The 24,558-nt window shown below is 38.8% G+C and overlaps 1 protein-coding gene and 1 long non-coding RNA gene across 2 annotated transcripts in view; both read right to left on the minus strand.

The window, feature by feature from the left end:
• TM9SF2 (transmembrane 9 superfamily member 2) overlaps positions 1-24,521 on the minus strand; it is a 66,375-nt gene extending 41,854 nt beyond the window's left edge. The window contains exons 1-3 of the mRNA XM_086708837.1: positions 24,162-24,521; positions 5,087-5,154; positions 1,446-1,539 (exon numbers count right to left, since the gene is read on the minus strand). Coding sequence (XP_086564963.1) covers positions 1,446-1,539; positions 5,087-5,154; positions 24,162-24,329 — 330 coding nt within the window. The 5' untranslated portion in view covers positions 24,330-24,521. The remainder of the gene's footprint in view (positions 1-1,445; positions 1,540-5,086; positions 5,155-24,161) is intronic.
• Positions 6,840-24,155, minus strand: LOC147584647 (uncharacterized). Its single transcript, XR_015252045.1, has 2 exons — positions 13,891-24,155; positions 6,840-13,655 (listed from the first exon to the last, which is right to left on the minus strand). It is a non-coding gene; the product is annotated as an uncharacterized LOC147584647 (long non-coding RNA).
• Positions 24,522-24,558: the final 37 nt, after the last annotated feature.

A 24,558-nucleotide genomic window follows, 5' to 3' on the forward strand; every position in this document is an offset into this window, starting at 1 on the left:
AGTGAGCATCATTCTTTGTGTAGCAGGGGGAAAAGATGTAAAATGAACAGGGTACTGCACAACATGGAAGAAAAATAGGCTTAAGTGTTTACAGATTTAAAAGAATAATTCCAGGGAGCGCCTGGGTGGCTCAGTTAGTTGAATATCCAACTCTTGATTTCGGATCAGGTTATGATCTCACAGTCATGGGATCAAGCCCCACATCGGGCTCTGTCCTGACAGTGTGGGGACTGCTTGGGATTCTCTTTCTTTCTTTCTTTTTCTTTCTTTCTCTTTCTCTTTCTCTCTCTCTCTCTCTCTCTCTCTCTCTCTCTCTCTCTCTCTCTCTCCCCCCTTCTCCCTCTCCCTCTCTCCCTGCCTCTCCCTGATTTGCACTCTCTCTGTCTCTCTCAAAATAAATAAATAGGAGTGCCTGGGTGGCTTAGTCAGTTAAGCATCTGACTTCAGCTCAGGTCATGATTTTGTGGTTTGTGGGTTTGAGCGCTGTGTCCAGCTCTGTGCTGACGGCTCAGAGCCTGAGGCCTGCTTCAGATTCTGTGTCTCACCCTCCCTCTGCCCCTCCTCCACTCTCTCTCTCTCTCTCAAAAATAAACATTAAAAAAATTTTTTTTAATAAACTAAAAAAAAAAAGGAGTAATTCTGGGTGATGATGGAGTACATACATTGAAGACAGTATCTTATATTGTGCTTAGTTTGGTTTCTAAAAATATACCGAGAACATTCCAAATATACTTTCAATGGTCAAAAGAGAAAGGTTAGCTTCCCAAAACCCCCAATGGGAGAACCCAAGTAGTGCTATACTTGCTAGGAGAGAGTAGGTAAATATGTATGAATACTCCCAAAGAGGGAGAAGGAGATGTGGAGCAGCTGCGGCAACTTTTCATGACGGAGGCCTGGGTTTCTGGTCCCTCTGTAACATAAGGAAGAGCGTCTTGAGTCCTATCCTTTAGGCCACCAACTTATCATTTAGAATACTGATATATGAGGGGGGCCTGGATGGCTCAGTCGGTTGAGCATGTGACTTCGGCTCAGGTCATGATCTCGCAGTTTGTGGGTTTAAGCCCTGCATCAGGCTCTGTGCTGACAGCTTGCTCAGAGTCTGCAGCCTGCTTCAGATTCTGGGTCTCCTTCTCTCTCTCTGCCCCTCCCCCGCTCATGCTCTGTCTCTTTCTGTCTCTCAAAAATAAATGTTAAAAAAATTAAAAAAAAAAAACTGATATATGAATGTTTAAGACAAATTTATCCGTGACATATCATGAGGAGAGGGATCCTTCTAAACCGTAACATTAAATAATTATTCCCAGAGCTAAAAGAGAAATGAAATCCTCTTTAGATATAACAGCTAAGTTATCTTAGGCTTTTCTGTAAGGAAAAAATAAAGAAAAAAGAATGAATGAGAAAGAAAGGAACAACTAAATGACCTCTATGTCACACTGAATACCAACCTTATATGGTGAAGGTTCAATTCTTTCCCCAAATAACACCTGACCAAGATTTTCAGATGGGCGTTTTCCTTCTGATGCTTGGCAAAAATCAAACCTGGGGGGGGGGGGGAAGTATTTAAGCTTTTACACATAAAAGGAAACAATGACATATCAAGCCCCTATTCAATCTAGAGGGCAGAAATTAAGTACTGATCATTCCAGTAGCTCTAGTAGTTGAATAAGAAATATATTCACACTCCAAGTTCCATGTACATCTCCCCAAAGCAAAAAAGCAAAACGTCAGAAAATTATGCCCGAGAAAACTTTGATGTCTAAATATCTTTTATGAAGATGTAAATTACAGAATTTAAAAAGTTAACACGATATACTTATTTTTGTTCATTCCAATGATAAAACTGGTATCTTTCTTCTTCAAGCAAATTTTCCATTAACTTATCTCCTTTTGTTCTAACTTTCTAATCCAAAGCTTTAATTAATAATATCATTTCAGGAAGATATGTCAAAGTTCCCTGGGTTTATGCCTCATCCCTATACAATGCCTAACACATCCCAACATGAGAAGCATGGCAAGACAGACCCTAGAGAGCAGAGAATTGTGAAGAAGCCATAATCAGTCAGCTATAAGGTTCTCTGTAATTCCCTTGTATTATTAACCAGGTTTCAAAATAATTTGCTTTAAACATTACAGTCAAATTTCAGCTTTGCTATAGAAAATTAAAGGACAGTTCTTGTGTTCATTCTGGAATGATATAGGAGCACTCAGGACCCATGCAGTGATGGCTACAGATTAGATTCCCAAAACAAAGATGAACCTTCGGTGATAAAAAAACAGGCTGGTTGGGGGCGCCTGGCTGCCTCAGTTGGTGGAGCATGCAACTCTGGATCTTGGCGTTGTGAGTTTGAGCCCCACGTTGGGCGTAGAGATTACTTAAAAATCTTAAAAAAAAACAAACCCACAAACTGGGGCCAGGAAGTCCTCAAATGAAGACTTTCCATGTAGTGGACGTAGGAGATCCACTGAATTTTCCCCGATACATCCCACAAAGATTTCAGGAAATATGTTTGTTTATTTAACAAAACAAAAGAAACAAAAACTGAAAAGAGCATTTAGGTCTCGTCTCCAATAGTTACATAAATAACAGTCCATCCATTTATGAATGTTGTACTTCCTTCTAATACGTAGTTAGGCATCTGGATTCTAATAGGATAGTCTCACTTTTTGGTGTGTGCTTTTTTTCTATAGTAAGCACATATTTTCTTTTAAACCTCTTACATACAACAAAAATTTAGAAGCCAGATAAAATTTAGGAACTGTTTTATACTCAATAGGGTATATCGTGATCAAATGAATAAAGGTTATATATACACAAAAAATTTTTTATAATATCAAAAAAGTTAAAATAAAATGTTCAAAAACAGAGATATAGTGGAACAAATTATACACAACTCTACACAACCTCTACAATAAAACAACAAACAGGGGTGCCTGGCTGGCTCAGTTGGTAGGGCATGCAACTCTTGATCTCAGGGTCATGAGTTCAGGCCCCACACTGGGTGAGAGCTTACTTTAAAAAACAAAACAAGGGGCGCCTGGGTGGCTCAGTCAGTTGGGCGTCCGACTTCAGCTCAGATCACGATCTCACCGTCCGTGAGCTCGAGCCCCGTGTCGGGCTCTGGGCTGATGGCTCAGAGCCTGGAGCCTGCTTCCGATTCTGTGTCTCCCTCTCTCTCTGACCCTCCCCCATTCATGCTCTGTCTCTCTCTGTCTCAAAAATAAATAAACGTTAAAAAAAAACAAAACAAAAAAACAAAAAAAAAAACAAAAAAAGCATAAACTGCTCCGAAAAAGACTGGGGTAGCTATGGCTGTGTATTAACGTGAAAAGATTAGATGAGAAAAACAAGGTGCAAAACCACTTTTGTTTAAAACAAAAATGTATAGATGTGGTTAGGTACATTAGAATATGCAGAGAAAAAAATGTAGGAGGAGCAGAAAACAAAGCAATTATTTCTGGGGATTGATTATGAAGGACATAAGAATTTTGTTAAGGGGCACCTGGGTGGCTCAGTTGGTTGAGCGTCTGACATCAGCTCAGGTCATGATCTCACCATTGATAAGTTTGAGCCCCACATCAGGCTCTGTGCTGACAGCTCAGAGCCTGGAGCCTGCTTCAGATTCTGTCTCTTTCTCTCTCTGTCCCTCTCCTGCTCGCCCTGTGTGTGTCTCTCTCAAAAATAAACATTTAAAAACAAAAAAAAATTTTGTTTAAAATAATGTGGAGTTTGGGGGCACCTGAGTGGCTCAGTCAGTTAAGCCTCGGGCTCTTGATTTCTGCTCAGGTCAGTATCTCACGGTTGGTGGGATTGAGCCTCTGTTAGGCTCTGGGCTGACGGTGCGGAGCCTGTTGGGATTCTCTCTCCCCCTCTCTCTGCTCCTCCCCTGCTCGCTCACACGGCATACACATGCACTCTTTCTCTGAAAATAAATACATAAACTTAAAAATGTTTTGAGTATTTTTATAATTAAAAAATCTATTTTTTTAAGTTTATTTATTTATTGGGGGATGGGTGGCAGAGAGGGAGAGGAAGATCAAGAATCCCAAGTAGGCTCTGTAATATCAGCACTAAGCCCAACTCAGGGCTCAATTTCACCACCATAAGATCATGACCTGAGCTGAAATCAAGAGTTGGACACTCATGGGGCACATAGGTGGCTCTGTAGGTTGAGCATCAGACTTCAGCTCATGTTACTGAGTTCGAGCCCTGCGTCGGACTCTGTGTTGACAGTATGGAGCCTGGAACCTGCTTCTGATTCTGTGTCTCCCACTCTCTCTCTGCTTCTCCCTGACTCATTCTCTGGATTGCTCTCTCTCTTAAAAACATTAAAAAAAAAAAAAAAAAAAAAAAAGTTGGACACTTAAGTGACTAAGCTACCCAGGTGCCCCTATAATTAAAAAATTTAAAGAAAACACAATGGCTTTTTGTCCACTGAGATAAAAAAGGAAATCCACTGTTTTAGTTGGTGCTTCTATTGAAAAGATCACATTTCACATTCTAACCCTACCTTGGAATAAAGAATACCCTTTAAAAAATGTTTTTAGGCCCTGTACATTTTTAAATTTTTTTTTTCAACGTTTTTTATTTATTTTTGGGACAGAGAGAGACAGAGCATGAACGGGGGAGGGGCAGAGAGAGAGTGAGACACAGAATCGGAAACAGGCTCCAGGCTCCGAGCCATCAGCCCAGAGCCCGACGCGGGGCTCGAACTCACGGACCGCGAGATCGTGACCTGGCTGAAGTCGGACGCTTAACCGACTGCGCCACCCAGGTGCCCCGGCCCTGTACATTTTTAAAGCACATATAAATTTATCCATAACTATGGAGAAAATAAAATTCTAAAAGTACAAAATTCTGATAAGTCGTATACAATTTTATTTTTTTATTTTCGAGAATCTTAAGCAGGATCCATGCTCAGAATGGAGCCCAATGCTGGGCTCGATCCCATGACCCTGGGATCATGACCTGGGCCAAAATCAAGAGTTAGACACTCAACGGACACTCAACTGACTGACACTCAACAGAGCTAACCAGGCAACCCGAGTTACATGCAATTTTATATAAAAATCAAGCTAAAAAACTTACGCTGTGTATTCATAAGGAAGAACAGATTCCACTGAATCAAGCCTGTTCACGAATAGTTCTATTTCAGCCTGAAAATGAGGAAACACAGAATTAGAATATAAACTGGAGATCAAAACTTAAGTCATGTTTAGAACTGAAAAATAATTTGACGTGTTTGAAATTAAAACTTTATGATATTTAAACATTTCTCTCATAAATCCGTTCACTAAGTGGGCTTATATACAGTTAAATTACAACAAAATATTTTCATAGTTGAAAATGTCTCCAATAATTTCTAAATGTTTTTTAAGTTATAAAATTTCTTAAAAATTAAGATATTTAAATCATTCATCATGTCAATATAGATGCCATTCTTAAAAGTCTGTTTTTCAAAATCAATATTTCATTCTGCAGCACAAAAATAATTTTTATTTTTAAACAACTTTTTCTTAAACATTCTCATAGCAGTCAAGAAATGCTTCCAAGTCAGAAGAAATTTCTAGATCAACTATACTAGAAATACAACCACTGGTCTTAAACAGACAGGAGATAGACAATGGAAAGATGATTTAACTTTGGAGGACTGCTCTGATTCAATTGGAGAGTGCTTAACTACAAAGGTAATAACAGTGAAGAAATTCACAAAGACCAAATCAAGTTCCACAATGGGGAAAGAGGAGAAAAGTTATATCACCTTCCTAGGAAATACAGGCTAATTTAAAGCCATACTTCCTTTTATTTATTTATTTTTTATAGTTCAGCTTTTTTTTTTTCAATTTATTTTTAAAATTTTATTTAAATTCAAGTCAGTTAACATATAGTGTAATAATGGTTTCAGGAGTAGAATTTAGTGATTCATCACTACATACAACACCCAGTGCTCATCCCAACAAGTGCCCTCCTCAAAGCCTGTCACCCATTTAGCCCATAGCCCCACCCAACACGCCTCCAGCAACCCTCAGTTTATCCTCTGTACTTAAGAGTTTCTTCTGGGGGTGCCTGGGTGGCTCAGTCAGTTAAGCGTTCGACTCCTGGTTTCAGCTCAGACTCAGGTCATGATCTCATGGTTGGTGAATTCGAGCTCCACAACAGGCTCCGCACTGACAGTGCAGAGCCTGCTTGGGATTCTATTTCCCTCTCTCTGTCCCTGCTGTGCTCGCTCTCTCTCTCTCTCTCTCTCTCTCTCTCAAAATAAATAAAATAAACTTTAAAAAGTTATTAAAAGGGGCGCCTGGGTGGCGCAGTCGGTTAAGCGTCCGACTTCAGCCAGGTCACGATCTCACGGTCCGTGAGTTCGAGCCCCGCGTCAGGCTCTGGGCTGATGGCTCAGAGCCTGGAGCCTGTTTCCAATTCTGTGTCTCCCTCTCTCTCTGCCCCTCCCCCGTTCATGCTCTGTCTCTCTCTGTCCCAAAAATAAATAAATGTTGAAAAAAAAAAATTTAAAAAAATAAAAAATAAAAAAATAAAAAGTTATTAAAAAAAAAAGTCTCTTCTGGTTTGCCTCCCTCTTTGTTTTTATCTTATTTTTCCTTCCCTTCCCCTATGTTCACCTGTTTTGTTTCTTAAATTCCACATGAGTGAAATCGTATGATACTTATCTTTCTCTGACTGACTTATTTTGCTTAGCGTAATATATTCTAGTTCCATCCATGTTGTTGCAAATGGCAATATTTCATTCTTTTTGATTGCCAAGTAATATTCCATTGTGTGTGTGTGTGTGTGTGTGTGTGTGTGTGTGTGTATTATACATATATATATATATATACCAAGCCTCTTTTTTTTTTTTTAAATGTTTACTTTTGTAAGAGAGGAAGAGAGAGAGAGGGAAACAGGATCTGAAGTGGACTCTGCACTGACAGCAGAGCCCGAAGTGGGGCTCGAACTCCCAAACCATGAAATCGTGACCTGAGCCAAAGTCAGATACTTAACCAACTGAGCCACCCAGACACCCCACCTCTTCTTTATCCATTCATCAGTTGATGGACATTTGGGTTCTTTCCATACTTTGGCTATTGTCTATAGCACTGTTATAAACATTGGGGTGCATGTGCCCCTTCAAAGCAGCATTTTTGTATCCTTTGGATAAATACCTAATAGTGCAATTCCTGGGTCATAGGGTAGCTCTATTTTTAATTTTTTGATGAATCCCCACACTGTTTTCCAGAGTGGCTACACCAGTTTGCATTCCCACCAGCAGTGCAAAAGTGTCCCCCTTTCTCCACATGCTTGCCAACATCTGTTGTTTCCAGAGTTGTTAGTTTTAACCATTCTGACAGGTATAAGGTGGTATCTCATTGTGGTTTTGATTTGTATTTCTCTGAGGATGAGTGATATTGGGCATCTTTCCATGTGTCTGTTAGCCGTCTAGATGTCTTCTTTGAAACTGTCTGTTCATGCCTTTTGCCCAAGCCATACTTCCTACTGAAGCTCCCCAAATGTCTCCAAGATATATTTGAAGTTCTGCAGAACCCAAAATACATATCCACTCTCAATAGGGGCTCACTGCAATTCATGACAGAATTCTTTAGTTGAAGTTGAAGAAGCCAGTAAGTAAGTAATTTATGCCCTGAAGTGCTTTACGTGCTAACCAAAAACATTTACATAGGAGCTGTTTACCTTGGATAAGTATATTAATAGAGTTAGACTGCTATGGCTGTCTCTGGACTCTAATCATGGGGCTGCCTGGAATGGCATAAAGCCACATTTGTCACTTTGATCTTGTTCACTGGTACTGCTAAGCAGTCCTCTATACTTGTTAATATCCCAAAGGTGAGACAAGATGTTTGATGTAGTTTGTACAAATAATACACTGCCACTGGAAAAGCAAAGGATACAGACTCTAGGGCCAGTTTGCCTGGGTTCAAATCCCAGCACTTACTATTTGGTCAAGTTATTTAACATCTCAGTTTCCTTATCTGCAAAATGGGGATACAGTATTTACCTCATAGAGGTATGAGGATTAAATGAGTTAACATTTATAAAGTACTTAAAAACAGTGCCTAAAACATGAAGTGCTATATATTTGTTAAGTGAATAAAAGCAAATGAATTTAATGATATTCAGAATAGGAAATGCCTAAACTACACTGCTCTTTTGCCAAAATAAATGCTCACCCGATATTCCTAATATACAATGGAAGATAAAACATTAGTCTTTGTGTATAGTAGTGAAAACAGTATCATATTCAATCCCTAAAATTATAAGGAAATGAACTTACTCAATGGCAACACTGTCTCAAACATACACAAAAAATTTGTGTGTCCTTGCATAAAACATTCTTTATCATTGGTTTAAATTTTAGCTAAGAAGATAATGGGACATGACATTTAAGCATTACAGAATGCTTGAATAATTATCACAAATATACCTAAACCTAACTGTTGTGAAGGCAAATTTCCCAGTTGATGGCTTACTCTGCCCAAATAATTTTCACTAATTATAAGAGATCAACACTGCTATGAAGATACTTGAGAATCTAAGCATTCTATTTAATGTATCTTAATGAAGACTGAAAGATCCCTAAAAAGCTAATCCAGTTCACATTTCTAGATTTCTTTTTAGGAAGAAACACAGCTATTATATTCTATAGAACTTTCTAGGTTTTCAGTTTCAAAATCTGTAGAGCCACATTTTCACCACGGAAGTTGAATCCCTTGTGCCACAATTAAACCTATTCCTTACTTTCAACTTCATTCAGTACAAAGTGATCGAGAGCAGGGACTTTGAAGCTACGCTGCCTGAGTTTAAATCCTGAAAATGACGTTTACTAGCTATGTGATCCTGGGTAAGTTTCTTCACTTAACTCAGTTTTCTCATTTGTAGAATGGAAGTAATAATAACTCCTGCTTCAAGCTGTTTTAAGAAGATTCCAGAGCAGTACTTGGTACAAAATACTAAGTAGTCACTATTATGCAGCAATGCCCAACAGGACTTTAAAGAAGGATGGAAATATTCTTTTTTTTTTTTTAACTTTACTGTTTTCTTTTTAAGTTTATTTTATTTGAGAAAGAGCAGGGAAGGGGCAGAGAGAGAGAGGGGAGAGAGAAAATCCTAAGCAGGCTCCACACTGTCAGCATGGAGCACTACTCAGGGCTCAATCTCACTACCATGAGATTGTGACCTGAGCCAAAATCAAGAGTTGAACGCTTAACCTACTGAGCCACCCAGGCGCCCCAATGATGGAAATATTCTTATCTGCACTGTCAAATACACACATGGCCATTTGTCACTTAAAATGTGGTTAGCAGGGTTAAAGGACTGAATTGTTTAATTATGTTTGAAAAGTCACAGGAGGCTAATGGCTTCTGTACCAGAAAGCACAGTAACATAAAGAAATGCTGCTTAGTAACATTTATATGCCCTTTTCATATACTTATTATTTTTTACTCTAATCACTACAATCTTTTCTTTGCCTAAAAATTAACTCTAAAGTTGTTAGTCTATCCTAGAGATCAGCAAACTTTTTTTTTTTTTTTTTAATGTTTATTCATTCTTTGAGATAGAGACAGAGTGTGAGCAGGGGAGGGTTAGAGAGAGGGAAACAGAATCCGAAGCAAGCTCCAGGCGCTGAGCTGCCAGCACAGAGCCTGATGCAGGGGGGGCTCGAACTCCTGACCACAAGACCATGACCTGAGCTGAAATCAGATGCTTAACCAGCTGAGCCACCCAGATGCCCCCAAGATCAGTAAACTTCTTAAAGGGCCAGAGAGTAATCACTTTAGGCTTTGAAGTTTACAGTCTCTGCCAATGTACAGCATGAAAGCAGCCACAGATGTTACACAGGTGAAATGAGTGCGGCTGTAGCCCAATGAAATTTTATTTATGGGCACTGAAATTCGATTGTCATGTAATTTTCATTCATCACTAAATATTACTCTTCCAAATTTTTCCAATCACTTAAAAATATAAATGCAATTCTTAGCTCAAGGGCCCTATAAAAGCAGTCTGCACACTGGACTGGACAACCTTTGAGCTCTGCTTTCTAGCTATTTTTCGATATTCCATAAATTAAATCTTAGAGAACCCAAAATAGGGCATAGGGTCCAAAGAGCTGTTGCCATGTGAAAAATTTCAGGACACTGTCCAAGGGCATATAAATTTAGGGTAAAATTTTCTTCCATTTCTACTCAATGGATGAGACAAGAATTTTTGCTTAGCCTATGACGTTCACTCTGAAGTTTCATGACACATCTTTTGGCTACAGGATTATACAGTGAGAGAAAACCCTATTTTCATTTTCTGACTTTCTCCTATCTCCTTTGAGTATTAATCTTTCAAAACAGAAAGGTCTTAATCTTTTCAATTATCTCCTTGATCATGCCAGCTGCTTTTCTCAGGACCTCACCCTACTCTCATATCTTTCTTAAAAGGTATGTCATTAAGAATTACAGGCAGAGGGGCACCTGGGTGGCTCAGTCAGTTAAGCATCTGACTTCGGCTCAGGTCATGATCTCCCGGTGTGTGGGTTTGAGCCCCGTGTCGGGCTCTGTGCTGATGGCTCAGACCCTGGAGCCTGCTTCGGATTCTGTGTCTCCCCCTCTCTCTGCCCCTCCCCTGCTCACACTCGGTCTCTCTCTCTCCCTCAGAAATAAACGTTAAAAAAGAAAAAAGAATTACAGGCAGAATTCAAGGTTTAGACATCAAAGTGTCATGTATACATAGAATGACATTGTTTTTCATTAGCCTTTTGGCCATAAGCATAAATGCTTCAATGACATTCTTCATCTCTTTCCCATGTTCTATAAATGATAGCTCACAACTCATCATCTCAAAAATATATTATTTGATTTTCTTAAAGTATACCTTTTTAACTTGTCCATGACCAAATTAATTTACTTTTTGCTCTCTTTTATTTTTTATTTTATTATTTTCTTTAAAAATTTTTTATGTTTATTTATTTTTGAAAGAGAGACAGAGTGTGAACAGGGGAGGGACAGGGAGAGAGGGAGACACAGAATAGAATCTGAAGCAGACTCCAGGTTCTGAGCCGTCAGCACAGAGCCTAACGTGGGACCCGAACCCACCAACCGTGAGATCATGACCTGAGCCGAAGTCGGACGCTCAACCGACTGAGCCACCCAGGTGCCCCATCTCTTTTTTTAAATGTTTATTTATTTTTGAGAGAGAGAAAGAATGCCAGCGTAGGAGGGGCAGAGAGAGATGGACAGAGGGTCCGAAGTGGGTTCCGCACTGACAGCAGAAAGCCAGATGCGGGGCTTGCATTGACGGCAGAGAGCCCGATGCGGGGCTTGAACTCACAAGTGGTGAGATGGGCCTAAGCCAACACCGGATGCTTAACTGACTGAGCCACCCAGGCGCTCCACTCTTTGCTCTCTTAGATTTAAGAGCACTCCAGGAAATACAGTCCCATTGACTTTACAGTGTGTTACACATGGCAACTTAATACTGCTGGCACATTAAAACATCTCACGTGCATTCTCTTCACTAAATTTAAGATCCAAATAGGCCTCAGGCACTTGTCCTGGAAGTCTGTCTCTATCTCCCACGGATTTCACCATTCCCCATGAATTTACTGCCTAGCCTACCCTGCCCAAGCTAACCCATACTAGTTTAAATTCCAATTTAATCTTTTTAAAAGACAATCTTGTCAAAATTTTAGAAATTACATTTACTGGCTCCCTCTAAATCTACTGTTAAGTGTATTTTGAATAACTCCACAAATCAGGAAAATTTTATTGAAGATATCATGTTAGTCTTCTGTTTATATAATTTAGTATCACTTGACTAATTACTCCCACATACTCATTTTGGTCTATAGCGCAGAGACCCACACACACTTCCCCTTCCTACTTTATTTGCACATTATTAGTTTTTACTCATCTTATCCATGGCATTTTATCTAATATCAAATTCCCATTAAATTAATTTTATCTGTCAACTTTTCCTGACCTGGTAAAGTAGCTTCAAATTCTACTCCTAATAACAAAAGAGTTACAAAACATATGTTTTAGCCTTGCCTTGTGATTTAAAAGGCTGCCCACAAAATTTTCCAAAATAGCCAAACTCCAAAGAACAATCCTTCTCACAAATCTTTCACCTAAAAACAGAGTTTATTTTTACACCCAACACATAAGCAGGGAACACAACTTCAGATTGGAGGCTGCATAGCACCAGATTCCTGAATTCATTTCAAATCCTAAGTCTACTACTTTTAATAAATATGTGCTTTTCATCAAGTAGTAATTTTGAATTTGAGAAATGAAATAACAAAACAGGTAACAATACAGAAGCTGGTCTACAGTTGGCACACAAGAATTGTAAGATAATGACTAAATAAACATAGCTACTACTATTATTTCAGAGAAAATGGACATTACTGAATCTGAATATTTGTTAGTATAAGGATAACATGGGGAGTTTCTCCTCCTTCCCATTAAAGGACACTAAGACAGTAGCCTTCTGATCTACTGTTTCTGCCCATTAATTGACCTCTTCTCAGCTATTAGCCCAGGGAAGGGGCAGGTAAGAGTTACCACGCACAATTCTCCTAATAACCTTATGAACTAGGAATTGCTTGCTCTACTTTAAGGACATAAGTTCAAAAACTGGATTGCTGACTCAAAAAACTACGTGAACTCAAGTGCTGCTACCATCACTTTTCACCTCTGCTGCTCTCAGTCCTGTACGTCTTTTCCTTCTTGTCTCTTCTGACACTTTTTCACACTTACTTTTACAGGAAAGTTAGTTTGTCACAGATATCACCATGAAATTATGGACCTTTTTCTATTATTCAGTAAACTAATCAAAACACACCTTGTATATTCAGTTCATCTTGGCTATTTCTGTGGCACTTTCATTCTTCCTTTAAATTGTAAGAATCTGAAAATTTGAGAATTATTGTCTCACAACATGCTAAGAAACGTAAATTACAATTAATGATATCTTTAACAAGGAATAGAGCTGAGCGCCTGGGTGGCTCAGTTGGTTAAGCATCCTAACTTTGGCTCAGGTCATGATCTCAAGGTCCATGAGTTCCATCCCTGCTTCAGGTGAGTTCGAGCCGTGCTTTGGGTGAGACCCGCTTCTCTCTCTCTCCCTCTCTCTCTCTCTCTGCCCCTCATGGAATTCTCTCTCCCTCTCTCTCTGCCCCTCACTCACTTGCATCCTCTCTTCAAAATTAAAAGAGCAATTTACAACGTATTTGTAAACATGCTACATTTAGAAATCTCTATCTTAAGTATCAATTCTTACACAAAAATTTAAACACAAAATTTCAAAAATATTTTAAGGGGGCACCTAGGTTGGTGTCCAACTCTCAATTTTGGCTCAGGTCATGATCTCACAGTTGTGAGATCAAGCCCCACTTCGGGCTCTGCACAGACAGCAAGAAGCCTGCTTGGGATTCTCTCTTCCCTCTCTCTCTGTCCCTCCAATCCCCTCCCCCCACCTCTTGCTCCAAGTAAATGAATATTTAAAAAATATCTTAAGAATGAAATCCTTGTAATATGGCATAGAGAAAATGTTAAAAATTGTAAAGAAAAAGTGAGTTTATGTGGTTTCACAAAAGGCAAAAGTATGCTATAAACATCATGACGTTTATCCCTAAAAAATATAAATACACATGGGGCGCCTGGGTGGCGCAGTCGGTTAAGCGTCCGACTTCAGCCAGGTCACGATCTCGCGGTCCGTGAGTTCGAGCCCCGCGTCAGGCTCTGGGCTGATGGCTCGGAGCCTGGAGCCTGTTTCCGATTCTGTGTCTCCCTCTCTCTCTGCCCCTCCCCCGTTCATGCTCTGTCTCTCTCTGTCCCCCCAAAAAAAAAAAAAAAAAAAATATATATATATATATATAAATACACAGATAAAACAAATAGGAAAAATATAAACAACTGTTGGCTCCAGAGGTCTAGATGGATATACAGGTGATCTTTATACTATTCCGTCAACTTTTTTAAATTTTGAAAAGTGTCACAATTAAAAGTTGGAAAAAGGTAAAAGTTGAAAGTAGACTTCAGTGACAGAAGCCAAATCAAAGCAGTAAGAAATAAAGATGAAAGATTAAAATTTAGTGTGGAAAGCTGTTCTAGAGAAGAAAAGATGACTTCAAAATAAGTATTAAATAGGAGGAAACAGAATTTGAAATGTACAAGAACAAAAAATCCTGAACAACCACGAGAAAGTCATTCATTCAACACATTTATTTAATGCCCATAATACTAGACATTGTGAGTGAAATAATACAAAAGACAGAACACTTGTCTTCAAAGAATTTCTAATCCAGATGGAGAGATAAGACATACATTCAAGAAAGTAAAAGAAAAAAGTGACAATGTTATTTATATATTCTTGGGTAGTTACTGAATCTCCAAGGGATTTAGTTTTTTTATCATTAAAATAGCAATGTGCTATAAAATGACAATATTTGATTAATTTTATGGTCACTTTCCACTCTAAACATCTTTATTTCCCATCCAAAAGTTAATTAAGTGCATCTCCTGGAAATCTGCCTTAAATGGACACAGCCAACTCCAAAATATCACTGAAATGCTTTAAAGGTTACTTCACATTCCCACTTTCAAAATGTCCCAACAGAGTTATTATAAGCATGAAAAGCTGTGACAACATTAAACACTTTACATATAAATATGTACATATAAATGTACAAGGAAGTTACATATAAATCCTAAAGCAATCCCACCCTAAGAAATTTTTTATGGAAATAGTTCATTTAATTTAGAGTGCTATGGTCTCCCTTCTAAATCCTTTCCCACCCCAAATGTACAATTTTATTTCTGGTCCTAATCTGCCCATTCTACATGTGATCCCAGCTTTGGTCACAAATATACTTCGTTTTATTGCTTTAAGCCATGGGTGCCATGCCACAGAACTGCATTTTTCTCACTTTCTCGTTCCCTTGTTTTGCTTTATTCCACCTTCCTTGCTGTCACATCTATCCTAACCCACACCTATGACTGGTTTTCAAGGTAGAAAGAAATATTCAGAGAAGAAATGTGACTTTGAATAAGACTCAAAGCAACTGACTAATCATAAAAGGGTTTGAGATATCAGGGCATAGCCACAGAAAAAGAAAATTATGGACATTTCAACTGCTTAATATTGGAGAGGTCCACAGTGGGAAAATTTCCAAAGGGAAATCTTAACTCAGACGTGATAAAAACAATCCCAATGGAAATGGTGGAACTCATAAATGGATGCTCATGAACTTTGAGTTATCTAACTAGCAATGCCTTGAAGCTGATTTCCTAAGATACTAAGGTTCTTCTTTTATCTCTATCTCACTGAAAAACAAAATTTCAATTTTAGATTGTATCAAAGAAAGGAATAAATACAAAATCTGACGACTCAAAAATTACATAGGTTAAAATTGCATCAATTGTGGAAGCCAGGGAGCTCCAGAGTAAGGCAGAAGAGGTAGGGAGTACTCAGTGTGGAACATACAGCAGCACCCAAACGTCAAAATCACACTCTAGGGGGCGCATCTTCGCTTCACCACTTGCTAGGTATATACACTTGAGAGTGTTGCTACATCTTATCCAGCTTCAGTTTTCCCATTTACAAATCACAGGGTTGTTGAGAGGATTAACTAAGACACAAAGTACACAAATTGTAGTCTTTACTGTTGTGATTAGCATAGGGCAATAAATAGGTTTGAAAGTTGAGAATAAGAGCAAAGAAAAAATATTTCAAAAGTTTCCTCCAAAGGCTTTCATCAATACTTAATTTTAATGGTAACAAAGAAAAACTTTGTAGAGCACATTTAAAGTAGCTACAATTAACTCTAACACTTAAAAAAAATTTTTTTTTAAACATTTATTTATTTTTGAGACAGAGAGAGACAGATGGGGGAGGGTCAGAGAGAGAGGGAGACACAGAATCTGAAACAGGCTCCAGGCTCTGAGCTGTCAGCACAGAGCCCGACACGGGGCTCGAACTCAAGGACCGCGAGATCATGACCTGATCTGAAGTCAGCCGCTTAACCGACTGAGCCACCCAGGTGCCCCTCTAACACTTTCTAAAAGGACACTGATAAAAAAAAAAAAAAAAAAAAAAAGTGAGGAAGGATAGGAAGTAGGAGCTTAAAGAATTGGGCTCTAAGATCTACAGAGTACAGATCAGTCTCTAGAACTTATGTGTGTCTCTGTGAGTACGTTGAGGGTGTGGGGTATAAAGCCCACGTCTGTGGCTTTGTTTCACATGTTCAAATATATACCTTTGGAAGGGCTTCCCTTTGTGGAGAGCCAACAGCAGGGCAGTACTTTATCCATATTGACCTTGCTTGCTCTCCCATTCCTAGCTCCCAAATCCACTATAATGAATAACCACAGTTTTTTGGTTTTTTTTTTAAGCTTATTTATTTTGAGAGAGAGAGAGCGAGAGAGCACAAGCAGGGGAGGGGCAAAGAGAGAAGCGGGGTGACAGAATCCCAAGCAGGCTCTGCACTGGCAGTGCAGAGTCTGATAGGGAGCTCACACTCATTAAGTGGGAGATCACAATCTGAGCCAAAATCAAGAGTCAGATGCTTCATCGACTGAGTGACCCAACCGCCCCAGAACAATCACGGTTTTAAAATAATTTTACTCAACAATTTCATTTCTGAAAGCAAACTTTCTAACTAAGCTCCGTGTACTTTTTCACAGAAAGGAAAAACAGTTGTTAGAACGTGAATTTATCATAGTCAAAGTCATCCCAATGCCAAATTTCATATATGAAACATTATCAGTAACCCATATACACTGATTAGTTTCTAGAAGCTAAGAGTCAATCTCTTATTCCAAAGAAAACTCTGATAACATGAAACTAAATACCAAGAAGTAAATACATATCAATTATATCAGTAAGTTCATGTGTAATCATATATTTTTTAGACATTTCAAAATCTTCAAACTATATCTATGGTCAAATTAAAACAAGTAATTATACATTCTAACTGTTCAAAGCAATAGTTAGAACTATTCTCTTAAATTTTACTTATTCCATATTTATAGGCAACTACTCCCAAAATAACAATTTATTAAACGTTTCTAAAAATAACTACCAAGAAAGGATGTTTAAAAGTATGATTCTGGAGACACCTGGGTGGCTCAGTTAGTTAGGAGTCTGACTTCAGCTCAAGTCATGATCTCGTGGTGAGTTTGAGCCCCACATGTAGTTCTGTGCTGACAGCTCAGAGCCTGGAGCTTGTTTTGGACTCTGTGTCTCCCTCTCTCTGCCCCTCATGCATTCACAATCTGTCCCTCTCAAAAGTAAATAAACATTTTAAAAAGTCCTATTCTGAAAAAAAGAAAAAAAGTACGATTCTGGTAAAACTTCACTATGACAGATAGCATGATAATGTGCATAAAACCTTAAGGACTCTACCAAAAAACTATTAGAAGTAATAAATGAACTCAGTAAATTTGCAGGACACAAAATAATATACAGAAACCTGTTGCGTTCCTATTCACTAATAACAAAGTAGCAGAAAGGGAAATTAAGAAAACAATGACATTTACAATTACACTCAAAAGAATAAAGTATCTAGAAATAAACTTAACCAAGTAGGTAAAAGACCTGTTTTCTGAAAACCATACAACACTGCTGAAAGAAACTAAAGATGACACAAACAAATGGAAAGATACATTATGCTCATGGACAGGAAGAATATTGCTAACATGTCCATACTACCTCAGGGCACCTAGGTGGCCCAGTCGGTTGAGCGTCCGACTTCAGCTCAAGTCATGATCTCATGGTTTGTGAGTTCAAGCCCCACACGGGGCTCCATGCAGAGCCCACTTTGGATCCACTATCCTTCTTTCTCTGCCCCTCCCCCGCTTGCACCCTCTCAAAAATAAACATTAAAAAAAAAATGTCCATGCTACTTAAGACAATCTACAGATACAACGTAATTCCTATCAAAATACCAATAGTATTTTTCACAGAACCAGAACAATTCTACCTAAAATTTGTATGGAACCACCAAAGTCTCTGAATAGCCAAAGCAATCTGGAGAAAGTACAGAGCTGAAGGCATTACAATCCCAGATTTCAAGATATACTACAAAGCCACAGTAATCAAAACAGTATGATCCTGACACAAAAACAGACACACAGATCAATAAAACAGGAAAGAGTGCCCAGAAACAAGGCCATGCTTATATGGCTAATTCATTTATAACAAAGGAGGCAAGAATTTACAATGGGGAAAAGACAGTCTCTTCAATAAATGGTGCTTGGAAAACTGAACCACTCTTATGCCATACACAAAAAGAAACTCAAAATAGATTAAAGACCTAAATGTAAAACCTAAAACCATAAAACTCCCAGAAGAAAATACAGGCAGCAATCTCTTTGACATCAGTCTTAGCAACATATTTGTGGATATATTTCCTCAGGGAAGGGGAAAAAAAGCAAAAATAAACTATTGGGACTACTACATCAAAATATAAAGCTTTTGCTTTGGAAATGGAAAACCAACAAAATGGAAGGAAAGGAAGCCAACAAAATGAAAAGACAACCTACTGAATGTGAGAAGATACATACGATAAGAAGTTATTGTCTAAAATATATAAAGAACTTGGGGCGCTTGGGTGGCTCAGGAGTGTTTGACTTTGGCTCAGGTCATGATCTCAAGCCCCACGTTGGGCTCTGTGCTGACAGTTCAAAGCCTGGAGCCTGCTTTGGATTCTGTGTGTCCCTCTCTCTCTACTCTCACTCTCCTTCAAAAATAAACAAACATTAAAAAAGCAGATGGCCAACAGACACATGAAAAGATGCTCAACATGACTCATAATCAGGGAAATGAAATCAAAACCACAATGAGATATCACCTCACGCTTGTCAGAATGGCTAAAATCAAAAAGACAAGAAACAACAAACGATGGCAAGGATGTGGAGGAAAAGGAACACTTGTGCACTGCTGATGGAACAGTGGAAGTGTGGAAAACAGGATGGAGGTTCCTCAAAAAATTAAAAATAGAAATACCATACAATCCAGTAATTCCACTACTGGGCATTTACCTTAAAAACAAAAACAAAAACAACAACCAAAAACATTAATTTGAAAATATATATGCACCCGATGGTTACTGTAGCATTATTTACAATAGCCAAGATATGGAAGCAACCTAAGTCCCCATCTATACATGAATGGATAAAGAAAATACGGTGTACACACACACACACACACACACAAACACACACACACACACACACACACACACAGAATATTACTTAGCCATAAAAAAGAATGAGATCTTGCCATCTGCAATAACATGGACGAACTTAGAGGGTATTATAACTAAGTGAAATAAGTCAGATAAAGAAAGACAAATACTGATGATTTCACTCATATATGGAACCTGAAAAATAAAGGAATAAACAACAAAAAAGCAGAAACAGATCCATAAATACAAAGAACAAACTGGTGGTTGCCAGAGGGGAAGGGGATGTAGTGTTAGGCAAAATGGATGGAGTTGCAGGTGCAGGCTTCCAGTTATGGCATGAGATGGAATGGGTACGTCACAGGGATGAAAGGTACACCATAGGGAACACAGTCAGTGGTATTGTAATAGTGCTGTATGGTAAGAGTTGTAGACTTGTCTAATTACTTTGTTGCACACCTGAAACTAATGTTAACATTGTGTGTCAACTATACTTCAATTTAAAGAACTTATGATTCTTATTGTTTCATTTTTATCAAAAAGTTGTTAAACTAATTAACTTGAACATTCTTTTTTTTTTTTTTTTTATACCATGGGGTATATTTGGTGATTTTTCCTTACCGGACAGGAAAGAAAATCTTAATCTTTCATCTAAGAACACAATCCATAAACAGTAAAAAAGTGGCAGATGTTTTGGAGAGTTTAGTTATTCCATCTGATTTCATGTTGACAAGCCAACAATTAATTGGAAGTTAAATGCAGCGTGAACTGCTCACTAATCAGCTATTAGCCATCAGAGAGCCGCTCAGCACACTGAAGACTCAATCTAAAGCTAAATAGGATGCAGCAGCTAACAGAGATGATCCAAACTTTTGCAAAGTAGATTAGAACTGCACATTTTACTCTGTGCAGATCTATTAATTTCTGGTCAGGGCTTTATTCTATTTATGGTAGTCAATAGTGTCCTTTGATTTTAAGAAAGTAAAATGGATTCCAGAGGACAAGATTACCACAGTTTAAGCCTTTATTACTATGGTTTCAAAAGCTAACAACAAAAGACAAAAGAAAAAAGAGAGAAAACTTAATAGCAATGAAAGCAATACAGCATTAAAAATGTTTTCGGGGGGTGCTTGTGTGGCTCGGTCAGCCAAGCGTTCAGTTCAGGTCATGATCTCACAGTTTGTGGGTTTGAGCTCTGCTTCAGGCTCCATGCTGACAGCTCAGAGCCTGGGGCCTGCTTTGGATTCTGTGTCTCCCTCCCTCTCTGCCTCTCCCCTGCTTGTGCTCTGTCTCTGTCTCTGTCTCTCTCTCTCTCTCTCAAAAATAAGTAAACGTTAAAAACAATTTACAAAAAAAAATGTTTTTGGTACCAGAGCTCCTGGGTGGCTCAGTCAGTTGAGCTTCCGACTTCGGCTCAGGTTATGATCTCACGGTTCATGGGTTCGAGCCCCATGTCGGGCTCTGTGCTGACAGCTCAGAACCTGGAGCTGCTTCAGATTCTGTGTTTCCTCTCTCTCTCTGCCCCTCCCCCTCTCACACTGTCTCTGTCTCTCTCTCTCTCAAAAATAAATGTTAAAAAATTTAAAAAATTAAAAAATAAAAATGTTTCCAGTACCAGGGTGCCTGGGTGGCTAAGTCAGTTGAGAATCCGACTCAAATTCAGCCCAGGTCATGATCTCAGGGTTTGTGGGATCAAGCCCCAAAGTCAGGCTTTGAGCTGACAACACGGAGCCTCCCTGGGATTCTCTCCCTCTGCCTCTACACTGCTTGTGCTCTCTCTCTCTCTAATAAATACTAAAAAAAATGCTTTCAGTACCATCATATAGTTAATAAAATGATAAATAAAAATGATAAAATATTGTGGAGATCCAGGGAATCATTTAGCTAAAGGCATATAAATCAAACCTATCTTTTTTGAAAGAAATCTGGCAATATTAAATAGAGCTATAAAATTGCTTCTTGCCTTTGACCTAGTAATTTTATTTTTGGGAATATGCAAGTAATTCCTGCTAAATATACTCTAGCAAAGTTATTTATAAGGAAAAAAATTGGGACCAATCTCAATGCCCTACAGGCAAGAAATGGTTAAACAAACCACAGCACAGTAATAGAATAAAATACTATATGGTCAATAAAAACCAGTAAGAATGTGTACTATGTTGATATTCAAATGTACATATGTATAATCATAGTAAGTTAAAAAAAAAAAAAAGGAACCCACCAGAACACAGTCACAGTATTTACGATGGCTTATAAAGATCATAAATCAGAAGTTAGAGCATCATAAATAGAATTTTATGTTCACTGGACTCCTATTTCTGCCAGTAAATTGAATATAAAATAATTTTGGGAGAAGAAAATGACCAAATCCTCAGGGTTCTTTTGAATGTCTCTCAATAATGTACATAGTGAGCTGAATGGAGGACACTGTAAATATGACTACACTACAAAAATTACATATGCTAAAGATATACTTGTTTCATCTCTATATGTATAAACATTTTATAATATCCCAACTAATAAATATGTGTTTTCTCAAACAAATGTAAAATACTTTTCAAGGGAAATATATAATAATCAAATAAGATTATCCCTATTCTACAGATGGAAAAAAATGATAGGAACAGTATCAGTGTCCTACCCAATTCATCTAACTCCTGATTCCCTATTCTAACAGCATCTTCTGAAAATAATTTTTCCCATCCACAACATTTTACTTTTCATTATTTATTTTAAAAATAATTCCCAGGGCACCTGGTTGGCTCACTGGGTTGAGCATCCAACTTCAGCTCAGGTCATGATCTCCCGGCTCATGAGTTCGAGCCCCACATCAGGCTCACTGCTGTCAGCCTGTCAGCACAGAGCCCACTTTGGATCTCTGTCCCCTCTCTCTGCTCCTTCCCCACTTGCACTCTCCCCCCACACCCCCCAAAATTCCCTTCAGCTTTTCTCAACAGTATATACGTGACTGTCCTCTTTAAATATGGACTAGATGAGAAAAAAACTGTAAATACCCTGAATGAAGTAATGAAAATTTGAATTATTTACTGTTTTTCTTCTTTGAGAGGCAACAAGAAGATATACTGAAGTTTACTTCAAATTCTCCATCCCAGTTAGTCAAATTGTAGGAAAAAAAGTGCAAAAGGTACATCTTTCTGCTCTCTTAAGAATAGTTTCCTTTGACCAAGATGTGAGAGCAGCTGGCAACAAAGACGAAATCCAAACGCTTCAGAAAAAAAAAAAATTTTTTTGTTTTGACTTGTTTTATCCCTGTAGCTTTGAAAATTAAAAATCCCAAAGGACTCCCTGAAATTAATCAAAAGTTAACTTAAAAGTAGCTACTTTTAAGTACTAAGGTCCTAAAAGTAGGACCTAAGAAGGTCCTATTGAGAAAACAAAAATCTAAGTGGCAAACCAACTGTAAATTTCAGTCATATTCATTTTCTGAAGTCCATCTCAAATGTCACTTCCTCCCTAAAGACTCCAATCCACAGATGTTTCGTCATTTGTGTTTTAAAGCACTTTGGACATACATCTTTTGTAACATATCAGATTTCAATAATCTGTTCATAAGCTTATGCCCTTTACTTTGAGGTCCCTAGAAGACAGGGATACATTTTTTGTCTCTAAGGCACTAGGAATACAATATAGGATTGCTGTTAAATTTAAATTTAAAGACCAAACACTAGGTTTTAAAGGTTGGTTACTAAAATATTTAATGGAAAAACCAGTGTGCTTTCAAGACTAGTTCTCTTTTCCACTCGTAAGCACTATATATATTCTTTCAGTCATTACTCCAAAGAGTGAAAGCCTCTTGCACTGCAGGGCATGAAAGTTACAGAATGCAAGTGGTAACTGTCAACTTGAATAAACATTAAAGATCCTTAGACATTTTTAGAGACACAAGATTTTAAAACTGAAACTGTAAAATGCTATGAAAAACTTAATAGCTTATTTAATGCCCTAAAATAAGCTTGAAATTCACAGCTACAGTAAAACTAGTAGTAATAAAATAAACACCAGCTTTTAAAAATAAAATCAAACTTAGTAAATAAACCTATTTATAGACTGTAAAAGTTTGCTGAATGATTATTTGAATTGTTAAAATTATAAATGGTTTTAGAGATCCTCATGCCCCAATGGTGTTAGCAACTTAAAATAATTGTGTTATGTATATATACTGTCATGCTCTATACCGAATAATCTAAAAGGAAGTTACTTATGCCTCTTTCACTACCAGTTAAACTGAAAACCTAGAGTAAACGTCGTAAGAGATCAAAGTTTTCAAGATTTTGCCCTAGGAAGAAAACACCAGTTTCTCCTGTCCTCTGCTTCTGTGAAGTGTTTAAAACAATCTCAGAGAAACTAAATAGTGGGATCTTACAAATTGTTTTATACTAAAAAATGTTTTTTAACTTAAGAGATAGAAATTATCGGTCTCAACCATTACCGCAACTCTTTATTAATGCAGTTGTTACAATTCACAAGTAACGAATCATCTGCTAAGCGTGAAGTTAAAATATCAAAGTCTCAGAAAGAAACAAGCTCTCAAAACCAACCAAGAGTTCCAGGAAAGTAGAATAAAACCGGAAGCAATGAAATAAAAAGTAAGTGGAAAACCTGGACATAGGGCTGTGAGCGAACACTCATTCGTGGAACGCTTGCTGACCCGCAAGCACCCAACTCACAGGGAGCGCCATACATACATAGTCCCCGTTTCCAGGCAAACGGAATACAGCGGCTCGCGCTACCTGGTTCTCTAGACGGGAGGCGAGCCTGAGGCCCACGGAGTCCCGCAGAATCTATCCCCCAAAAGGCCGTTCCAGAACCTCCGACCTAGGGCCGGGGCGACCCCAAGCGCTTCTCGGGACACTTGACCCCCCCTCCCAGCTACGCCCCCTTCCCTCGGAACCCAGCTCCCCGGGTAAGGGTGACCTCCCCTTCGGTCAGAGCACTCAAGGTCCGCCAGGCCTCACCCACCTTGCACTCGTCGCTCTTCTTTTCTTCGTCGCAGAAGTTGACGGGCGCCAGGCCGGGCAGGTAGAAGGCGGCGCCCGGACGCGGGCCTGGGGCCGCCCCCAGCAGCAGCGACAGCAGCAACAGCCCCGACCACCGAGGTGGAGACAACGCCGGCAGCCTCGCGCTCATGACGGCTGTTTCGGGGAAAGGGCAGCCGAGCTGAGGGGGTGAAGAGGGAAGGAGGGACGCGGAGGCTCGGAGACGACTACAAGACCGCGGGAGCTGAAGGAGGCCGGGCCCGCGATGGACAGTTCCGGTTGCGCTAGGAAACACCGCGGGTCCCGCAACAGAAACCGAACCGGAGCTCGATAGAGCATGCGCAACGCCGCCTGCACATGCTCAGTGAAAGGGGCCGCAA

The sequence above is a fragment of the Puma concolor genome, chromosome A1 (genome assembly GCF_028749965.1).
Source record: "Puma concolor isolate L17-30 chromosome A1, mPumCon1.1.hap2, whole genome shotgun sequence".
NCBI classification, from domain to species: Eukaryota; Metazoa; Chordata; class Mammalia; order Carnivora; family Felidae; genus Puma; species Puma concolor.